This window comes from Elaeis guineensis, chromosome 5, assembly GCF_000442705.2.
Source record: "Elaeis guineensis isolate ETL-2024a chromosome 5, EG11, whole genome shotgun sequence".
Lineage (NCBI taxonomy): Eukaryota > Viridiplantae > Streptophyta > Magnoliopsida > Arecales > Arecaceae > Elaeis > Elaeis guineensis.
In genome coordinates this window covers 12,798,417-12,808,678 of record NC_025997.2, presented here as the reverse complement: position 1 = coordinate 12,808,678, position 10,262 = coordinate 12,798,417, and the positions used below count along the sequence as shown (strand labels likewise).

Below are 10,262 nucleotides of genomic sequence, written 5' to 3'. Positions count from 1 at the left end.
TCTTTGTTAGAGTTGAATTGGAGAAGCTATCCATGCATTGTGGGGTGGCTATGAGCTGGTGATTTTTTTTTTTTTTTCCTGGGGGGGAACAAAAGGGAGGAAGAAGAGGCCCACCCAAATAACGTCGGGAAGAAGCAAATGGAATCAGTACACAATGGTGATCCACAGAACATCGACTTATTCAGACCAGACTGAGCTAGCTTAATAAATGCATTTTTGGGGTCCGAACCCAATCATAGCACTTATAACACATGCAATGGCTATCAGTTCCCAGCTGTTTCCATGTTTATAACCAAACAATGGGATAATTGTTTTGACAGTCATCATGACACTATAATGGTTTATATTTCAAAAAAAAAAGATGTACAGTGTATTCAAGGACCATCATCCTTGGTTTAAAATGATGACCACCATTAAGGCTTTGCTGGAACTTCTTTAACCATAAACACATTTAAGAGCCAATGATTAGTGAATTTTATAAAAGAACTGTGAACATTGTGATAGCATAAAGAATAAATCATGATCAAAGTGTCAAAGTGCTCCCTTTCTTAGAAAGGGAATTCCATTACTTACACATTCACCTCTTTCCTTGCAATGCAACTTGCCAGTTCAAGATACTGCATGCTTGCCTCGCAGACTTGCACAGCACAGCTACCCTTTTAAATCCCTGATCAAGCCTAAGAGTTCATAGGGCTGACAAAATATATCCCTTGATCCTTTTGTCACTACAATTCTCTGTTCTTGGTTCCGGGAGTTCTGGCCAGCAAGGGAGCTTCCTCCCCCTCCTCGCCATCAACTTGCTGTCGACTGTTGCTTTCACTGAAACAGCATCCAAGATGTCAGAAGATATTGGGTTGGTGTTTGGAGCTCTTCTATCATCTGCAGTAGATGACTGGGTTCGGCTTCAAAGCTTCTGCTTAATTGAATCAAAGGATCAACTACATTAACCTTCAAAAAACCAAAAAAAGGGTGAAAAAAAATCAACACCACTAATAATAAGCAAGCAAAAGTGGCTTTAGAAAGTGAATTGAATAGGGATAACAACAGATTCAACTTTACAACTAATTGTTATATGCTGCCCTACCAGTTCTATCTCTTCCTAATAAAATCTGCTCATGTTCCTGGCTTTTCCTCTCCATTTCAATCTCACTGGACTGGTCAGTTGGCCTTTCTTCACCATTTTTTCCACCTCCAATGTTTCAGCTGAAAAAGTTTGCATTTGTTTTGACTCTCCTATTTATATCCATCTCATCATTTGATTGTTGAATTCTTTGTTAAACAGCAAAAGAATAGCCTTGTCATCTGAGCTCTTTGATCTTCCATTTTGAATTGGTCTCTGACCTTGCTTGTACTTCGCTCGCAGAAAATACAAACAGGAAAATTTGATCAGGATCAATATAACATGGATAAAAAGCAACATCTATAAGAATAAGAACGTGAAATAAATGCATCTGGCTTAAGATGAGCAAAAAAATATGATGTTAAAATTTTCAAACAGTTGAAAAACAATGAACAAATTTCACAGTGCTAGCTTTATCATTCTATTTGGTGATATCTAACCATAATATATAATACAATTCAAAACCAAAACAAATGACGTATCCGATCTTCCAGAAAGGGAGAAGAGCAAATATATTATCCCAAGACTGCATGTACATCGTGATTTTTCTCCTCCATTCCATCACTTTTCCTCAGGGGGTGGGCCTTCTTTACAAGACAGAAATAAAAAGATACTAATAGGGGGATTCTTGCTACTTCATGCAATACAGGCAAAACTTCCATTATCTTATTCCCTATCTTAATTCTTGTGATGTATGATAAATTGATCCAAAACTGAACATATTTTACTGTCATCATGAGCATTTGAGTGCTCATACTTTTGCTGGAGCAGCCTATAACTGTGGCATGATCATCCTATGGCACACTGAAGCTTATGAACAAAAGAATCAGGATTGAATATATCAATTGAATGCAAGATTGTAATGGGAAGAATAGCTGGATACATCTCCGTATGTCTGAAGGATCTCTCCCATGCATTTTTTATCAAAGGATCATGATCACAGGTTATCTGCAAAAAGGTCAGCTTGAAGTTGTGCAGCATTTGTTGAGGTTAGGAGCACATCAGACTCAATCAGCAAAAGCCTCATCATCTTTTCATTCAATGCTGATGTGCACACTAGACTTGGAAATGAAGGGTGTCGGATTCAGCTACCAGCAGACAAAACACTGATTTGTTTCCTCCTTTCCTCTTTGCTAGGAAGTTTCACCTAAAACAATTATAGCTTTGCTATGCTAAGGATGATATTTCTGAGCATCTTAACAAATACGAATTCGTGTTTGATTACATACTATAATAAATTCATTTGAGGACAAATTTCCTACATTTCTTCCCTTTTATGTGGAGGAGAAACAAATGACTAGCAGGGCCTGCACGCCACACACAAAACATCTGTCAGTCTGATAGTAGACAACATATCCAGTGTCACTAATGTCGTGATCCTGCCTCAAACTATCTGTTAGGATGTCAAATAGGTGAAATGACATAGGAACAGATTTCTCAGATCCCCCATGGTACTTTCCGAGCACCGGATTTGCTGCCTCAGTCCGATACATCAATACAAGGTTTATGAGTAATTACAAGTAGCATTTTGCTCATTCATCTTTCTGCAGAATGTTGAAGAAAAGGTAACAAGTCGGTGCTACCCACAGCTTCCACTAGATGGCAATTTGGTATCTGCAGGAACAGGTGATGTATCACGAGTCCCATATCATGGTGGATGTTGTGGATCCATCCATAATCCTGATCTAGTGCTGTCAGTCCTCCACTGAGATAACTCCATTCCTAGAGAAAAAGAAAAGCAAAGAAGCCCAGCACAAATATCCACCCACGTCTTCCAGATATACGAGTATTTGAGACTACTTTATTTTCTGTAACTTAACAGAGGAAAAGGAACATATGTATGAAGTGATTTTACATGTGTTTCTTGCATTAGTTTGTCTGGAACAAATTGACAGAAATAATTAATGAAGAAGCCCCAAAAAAACATTTAGAAAAAAAACATGCATTTTCCATATAAAAAGTGCAGAAACCAATTTCCCATACACAGCACGATGAATGCTCAACTTTAAGATGATTATAAATTAAGCTCCTCAATACGATAGTGGTTTTTCTTAATGGTTGGAGATTGACAGATGCACATCAGAGAGGAGGACATATATATGATTTTACACCTTTCCATAATACGAGGGAAGTTTGTCATCATGCCTGTGATGATGCAAGTATGTCATAAACTCCAACAACAAAATGAATATCTGCATTTGAAACCACAATTATTACAAAATTCACAATCAAAAACGCAATGAATGCTTTCAGTAACAATAGACATAATCAAAAGAGCTAACAGACATACCAAATAGGGAATTCATACAGTTTAGTCATTGGGACAAGGTCAAATTTACATGTTAATCCTGCATGCACCACCACCATACCTGACCAGCAAACTGTTGATGTTATCACATCCTTTCATTTGGAACAAATAGATCACTATCTGGATGGAAGTGTGAACCTCTCTTCCCTGGACTCCACTGTAAATCAACATATAGATTAAGAATTTAGCCAAGGGTGCGTTTGGTTAGCCATTAAAAAAGTACTGTTTTTGCTTTTTGATTTTTAAAAAGCAAAAATAAAAAAGCAATATTTGGTAACACCATGAAAAGCAAAAACACAAAAATCAAAAAAAAAAAAAAAAAATCATTGCTTTATATGCAAAGCAAAAATTTTTTGCTTTCCAAAACTTGCTTTTCTGCTTTTTTTGCTTCCGCACATCTAAAACGCTAAACCAAAAAGTAAAAAGCCCGAATCCTTCTTCCTCGTCGAGCTCTTCACCTCCCTACCCTCTTCTCCCTCCCTTCCTGAATCTTTCTCCCTCGTCGAGCTCTTCATCTACCATCCTCAAATATTGCTTTTTGCTTTATAGCAACGTAGTTACCAAACATACTTTTTACTTTTTTGCTTTTATTCAATAGCAAAAATCAAAAAAAATAAAAAGTATTTTTTAAAAATCAAAAATCAAAAAGTGTAACCAAACGCACCCTAAATTGAAATCCTCAGGATCCATAGTTGATCCCATTGAAGCGTGGCTGTGTGGGTGCTCACCAGGTAAAAGGGGTATTCAAGCATGGGGAAAGGCAAGGTGAAACGAAGAATCCGAGTTACGGAATCCAAACTCCTATATAACTTCTCAGATAACTGCAAGTGATCCAAAATGATAAAAACACATCATCATCAAAATGCTTGAGAAAAATAACAATCAATCCATAGGTCAAGCAGGTGCAAGCGACTAACAGGGTGCCATAACTCAGCATTCTCAACATGCCCATGGTTCTGGTGATGAGTCCTGCGACTGATCCTCCTGCAGAGATTAGCAGTATTACCCCAATATTAATCAGACAGACAAAGAGAAAATAAGCAATGTCTTCTGCTTCACTGAAATTCAACTGCCCTCTATAGCTGAGATTGGGAACAGGGACATACCAGTGATGTTAAGGCAGAATGGAGAAATAGAAAATACCCAACCACACTGTTCGGCTTTGAATTGCTCGAAAAACTACCATGCCCACTGCTAAAGATTCAATTTTTATACAAAAACAAAGCAAATTTGGCTTCACCTCCTATAAAACCTGAAGGGTTTCACCACCATGAACCATGAGATATAGAAGAAAATTAAGGATTGATTGGACAAACTGTAAGAAAGCAGTTGATTCGGCATTCTTTGAGATGTTGATGGCCTGCATATGAAGTGTTCATCTTCAGTTATACAACAACATAATGAAATCACAATTTTTTAACTATATCAATTGCTCAGTTTCGGATTGAATGCAAAGATACGATTAGCAATGCACATATATTTGTTGTAATTTTTTGGATTGAAATTTGTATTCAGAAGGAGAATTAAAAGCAGTCTCACAGATAAATATGTTACTAAATTTGTAACCATAAATCATATACCCAATGATTAGGATTTGATTATTAATTTCTTGAACAATTATTCATGATAAAGGTCGCATCCGGTGTCCAGCTCATAATGTTAAACACTTCTTAGTGTTTAAAATTTGGAAGCTTATGGCAAAGTTAAACTAAAGTTTGTCAAATGCATTTTTATCATATTCCAATCCAAGAACAGCTTTTGTCACCTTCCTAGCCATTACCACTTTTCCATTTTGAAACAACTTTTCTATTTCATTTTACTTTTAAGAAAATTATTATATCACCAACTACAAGAATGATATTAAGAATTGCATCGTAAAAAGAGATCCATTCCTTGCTGAAAATGAACGTGGAACGATGCAATAATGCAAGTGCCTTGCACAAACATTCAAACATGATATGCAGATGTCAGATTTTAAAAACTTATAAGAATGAAAAACCAACATTTTCTTAATTTCATAGTATACTACGGATCAAGAGCTAGTCCAAATGCCCAATCCTCAGCTATTTATGCATGCATTCTAACTATTCAGATCAACAGACCTCAAAAGAAAATCTTGTTTGATGATTGACATATTGCTTGGAAGGCACAACTCCATGAGAGAATGAATGGAGTTAAATTCTCAGCAATTGGTGGAATAGCACAAGCTCAACCATATTATTTGGAAGAAGAAGAAAAAACTGTCAACAAATCTATTCTTTACTTCCAATGAGTTATGATGCAAGATTAATGGCAGAAATCAGATTATCACAATTTATTGTTCTCTTGAAGATACAACAAAATTTCAGCTCCCCACCCACACGACCTCCACACCCCCCCCCCTCCTCCCCCTTCTCCTCCTCCTCTTCCTGCTTTGTTAACATATGTACAGCAGCAATTAGACAAATAGGAACCATGCCAAAAGACATTTCCATACATGTACTGGTATTTGTATTAATCTATGCATCACATTAACAAAGTCGAAATAGTTCAGCAATTGCTCGATGTATAAAATTATTCAGATCACATGAATTAGTTCACTTTTATTAAAGAAAAAAAGTAATATAATAATTGCTACAAGTTTATAATAGGAAAGAACTCATTATTCAAACATATAACAAAGCATATTAGCATATAGAAGACAAAGCACATGAAAATATTAAATATGTCATGAAATTCTGGTTCTTTCGTGAAGAAAGGAACAAGTTATGTGTCAGGAGGTCATTGCTGTTATCAAGGTTTAGCAGAAGAGAAATTTGATGGCTGATAGAGAACAAAATTAACAAGTAAAAAGAACATCAATTAGGATATATGAAAAAAAAAAGTTAGGAGACTTTCTTTTTTTTTTTTTTTTTTTTGAGAGAGAGAGAGAGAGAGGAAAAACAGATATACCTGAGATTTATTTTAGCATGATTGCCAATATAGAAAGGTAAAAAGCCCATCTTCCCTTGGCAATGTCCATAAATTCGCAAAGAGTTGCAAAGGGCTAAATCAACAACATTCTCCAGAACTCAGAAGCATTGCTTTGACTACACTATTAGCCTTATGCAGTTCCCCTTTTGAACAAAGCGAAGCAATGATGGAGTAATAAGCATCAAAATCATAGCATAGTGAGTTTGCTATTAAATGTTCATAATCTTCTAGCTCATGATCCTTGTCCACCTCCTTGGATGATTTGCGACTCATATCAACCATACCTCCAATCATATATTTTGGTTTTGATTTCACATACAAGTTTCCAGGAACTTTAATCACTACTGGATAAATACCTCCTCTTGCAGAATCTATCATTTCAGCATCAGTATCCACATATCCTGATTCATGCAGCTTCTTAAGCTGTCTGTTTTCACTGTCTGATCTCCACGAGGGGAAAAACATAGATCCAACTTCGCTTAGGACAGCAATGACTTCTTGAATTCTCCCTTGGTCACATGCAAGAAACAGAAGACTTACTAATGATTCTACCTTAAGCTCATCTCCAGCTCTGTTAATTAAATTCGTGACATCTGCACACTGAAGCATGTTCCTCAATATGCTCCTTGCTTCTTCCATCCTTCCCTTAGCAAAGAGTCCTCTTATCAAGTTCAAGAAACCCAGAAAATCTGGAGAAAACCCTCTTTTTCTGTATTCACTGAAAAAACCTAGGGCGCCTTCAACGTCACCTCTTAGACAGCAGCCACTGATCACAGCACTGATTGTGTAAGCATCTGGTTGCAGACAACTTCCCTCCAAATCTGAAAGAACCTTGAGTGCTTCTTCTATTAATCCAAAGCTGCAATATCCGCTTATCAATAAGTTGTAAATGCGAATATTCGGGGTGATGCCCTGATGAACCATCTTATCAAACAACTGATTTGCATCTTGCAGGAAACCTTCTTTAGATAAAGCGGCTATAAGCGTAGCATATGTAATAATTGTAGGAAGCAGACTGTTATGTTCCAAAGAGTCAAATAACCTAAATGCTTCAACTAGACATCCCTGCTGGCACAAACCATTAATCACTGAATTGTAGATAACGATGTTTGGATTCATCCCCTTCTTTCTCATTCTCGCACAAAGATCTAATGCTTTTTCGAGGTACCCTGCCTTGCAAAGTCCATCCACCACAATGGAGTAAACAACTACATCCAGAGATGCTCCATTTTCCTCAGCTTCCATCAGAAAGTTATGTGCATCCTGAATTCTACCTTCCTCCTTAAGTGCATCAACAACTGCTGTGACAACACTGACAGAAATATTCTTATTGCTTGTATAATTCAAAAACTGAATACTTTCTCGTACATTCCTCTTACAAAGGTAAAGAGACAATATATTAACTATTCTAGGTTCAAAAGTTCCATGATCTTTGATGCAATCATTCATTATCAGTTGAAAAATCTGTTTTTCTCCATCATGGAGGAGACCTTTAAGGAGTTTATAGTATGATTTGCTCATAATGACCAAACTTCTCCCTCTAGCTAACATGTATACATCCACAGCGGCTGCAAGAGAACCTTTTGAGCATAAGAAAGCAACGCTATCATTGCATATGGAAGAGAGTAACTCAGGATCTAATATCTCAACCCCTTGAATAAACTTCAAGACTCCTTCTCCATTACCTTCTCTAAAGTGGGCTCTTATCAACATCCTGTAAGTAACAGAATCAGGACTTAGGTTTCTATCCGTGAGGTCCAGGAACACATTGACAGCCATATCTAACATATGTTCCTTACAGAGTCCTTTAATAATACAATTATGACTGGCAGCACTAGCAAATGATGAAGTTCTCCTATACACATCAAAGACCTCCAGTGCCTTGTCGATCATTCCTTGCTTACAATAACCATCAACCATCGTACAATATGTAACAGAGTTTGCAGCCAAGCCTATGTCAGGCATTTCTTCGAACAGCTCATAAGCAGCCTTGACCATTCCTGCCATGAACAAAGCCTTGATAAGTATGTTACATGTGACAACATCCATACAAATGCCTGCTTCCTCCAATCTCTTCTTTATACCCATTATACCCGCTACATTCTTTTCCTTCACATATCCATGTAACAACGCACTATATGTGAAATTGTCACTCACAAAGCCCTTCGAAAGCTCATCTGCCTTACCTGTCTTGCCAGCCTTACACAAACTATTGATCACCGTGTTGTATGTGACACTTCCCACTTCAACTCCTTTCCTCTGCAGTTCCTCAAGCAAAGCAAAAACTCCATCCAAATCTCCCTTCTGACACAATCCATCAATCAAAACTGAATATACAAACTCATCCACTTCAATGCCCGATCCTTCCAAATTCGTAAGCATGCAAAATGCCTCCTGTAATTTGTTTCTCTTGCAGAAACCTTGAATAACCACGGTATAAGTAACCACGTTAGGTTCGTTACCACTCTTTGCCATCTTATTTAGCAACCCAAATACTTTCTCTACATTCCCTTCCTCGCATAACCCATCAATGATGTTAGTATAGCTGACTACATCTGGCATTATCCCTTTCTCTAACATCAACCGGTGTTTCCGAAGCCCCTCCATCAGAAATCCCTTCCTTAAATACCCACATACCCAAGTGCTAAAAAGAACTGCATCCAAGATCACACCTTTCTGCTCCATCTCCCTAATTAAATCGCTTGCCTCATCAGTTTTGCCCTCCCTACACAATGCATCAACCACAGCTGTATAAGTTATCAAATTCGGCTGAAAGCCATCAACTTTCTCCACTCTCTGATAGAATCGCAAACCAAGTTCCGGCTCTCCGATCTTAGAAAACCCGGAGATTATCGAACTGCAAACAAAATTATCTAATTGGCATCCATTCTTCTCATCCGTCATAACATCCAACACCTCAAAGGCCCTCTCCATCATACCCCGCGAGCTAAATGATGCAACTAATGCTCGAAAAGTATTGGAAGAGGGACCACCATTTCTCACACACTCTTGCAGTAGTGAGAGCGCTCGATCTGGATCTTCTTCCTCGACGCAAACTCCCTGGATTAGAGAGCTCCAGAGGCGCTTACGGGGGAGAAAGGCGATATTTTGCGCGTGGGAGAGGAACTGCTCCGCTTCCTTGAAGCGATGGGATTTGAGGAGGGCTTGGGCGATTAAGGAATGGATCTGCGTGTCGATGGAAACGGAGTTGGAAGAGATTTGGGAGAAGAGTGGGCGAAGGAGACGAAGGTTTCGGGTTTTTAGGAGGAACGAGAGGAAGGGGTTTAGGGTTTGGATTGAAGCGCCGAGACCACTCTTCATCGGAAGAGAGAGCGGCGAGAGGAGGAGAGTTCAGTAGTTCGCGGTGGCGGAGGAGGGTCGACGGCCGCGAACGCCGATCTATTCATTGCCCGAGGGGGAAGGGGTGGGTTCATTCGGCGATGTAATAATCACCGTTGCCCATAATCCGCGTAACATCCATCGTGGAGCGCCGTCTGCAGGGCGTTGCCGGGTATTTTGTGTGATTACTCACGTGTCAAACGTATCCAGGAGGCTTTAGAAGAAAATCCCAGCCATTAGTTACATATGCGTCATCAATATATGGTAAACTAACATATAAATATATAATTTTTAAAATTATTTTTAAATATAATAAAAAACTAAAATAAATTATAACAAATATAAAATTTTCATAACCAAATTTCTATTACAAATTAGATAATTGACTTTAATTATAATCGAAAAAAATTTCTATAATTAATATTGACATTATTACTTGCAATATTCACATAATAAAATATATTTTTTTAATTATTTTAAAATTTAATATAATAATATAATAAATTATAAAAATAAAAATCTTCTATAACCTGCATATTAAGT

General features: G+C 37.7%; 2 protein-coding genes across 2 annotated transcripts; both read right to left on the bottom strand.

The window, feature by feature from the left end:
* Nucleotides 1-326: 326 nt before the first annotated feature.
* Nucleotides 327-9,822, bottom strand: LOC105044903 (pentatricopeptide repeat-containing protein At5g57250, mitochondrial). Its single transcript, XM_073257557.1, is given in 7 exon segments — nt 327-948; nt 1,085-3,312; nt 3,411-4,249; nt 4,346-4,412; nt 4,535-4,788; nt 6,360-9,718; nt 9,721-9,822. Coding segments are annotated over 2 exon segments (3,354 nt in total). The 5' UTR covers nt 9,815-9,822; the 3' UTR covers nt 327-948; nt 1,085-3,312; nt 3,411-4,249; nt 4,346-4,412; nt 4,535-4,788; nt 6,360-6,458.
* LOC140857933 (omega-3 fatty acid desaturase, chloroplastic-like) lies at nt 2,657-5,205 on the bottom strand. The gene is made up of 7 exons (XM_073257345.1): nt 5,194-5,205; nt 4,745-4,788; nt 4,572-4,622; nt 4,346-4,412; nt 4,157-4,249; nt 3,232-3,312; nt 2,657-2,842 (listed from the first exon to the last, which is right to left on the bottom strand). The coding sequence occupies exons 1-7, from the start codon at nt 5,203-5,205 to the stop codon at nt 2,657-2,659; spliced, it is 534 nt and encodes a 177-aa protein (XP_073113446.1).
* Nucleotides 9,823-10,262: the final 440 nt, after the last annotated feature.

What these genes read in the sequence shown, in the direction of transcription:
- LOC140857933 (XM_073257345.1), bottom strand. An exon ending in GAATCAACTGCTTTCTTACA is followed by an intron (nt 4,623 to 4,744) that starts GTTTGTCCAATC and finishes TTGAATCTTTAG; the next exon opens with CAGTGGGCATGGTAGTTTTT. An exon ending in AAGCCGAACAGTGTGGTTGG is followed by an intron (nt 4,413 to 4,571) that starts GTATTTTCTATT and finishes TAATCTCTGCAG; the next exon opens with GAGGATCAGTCGCAGGACTC.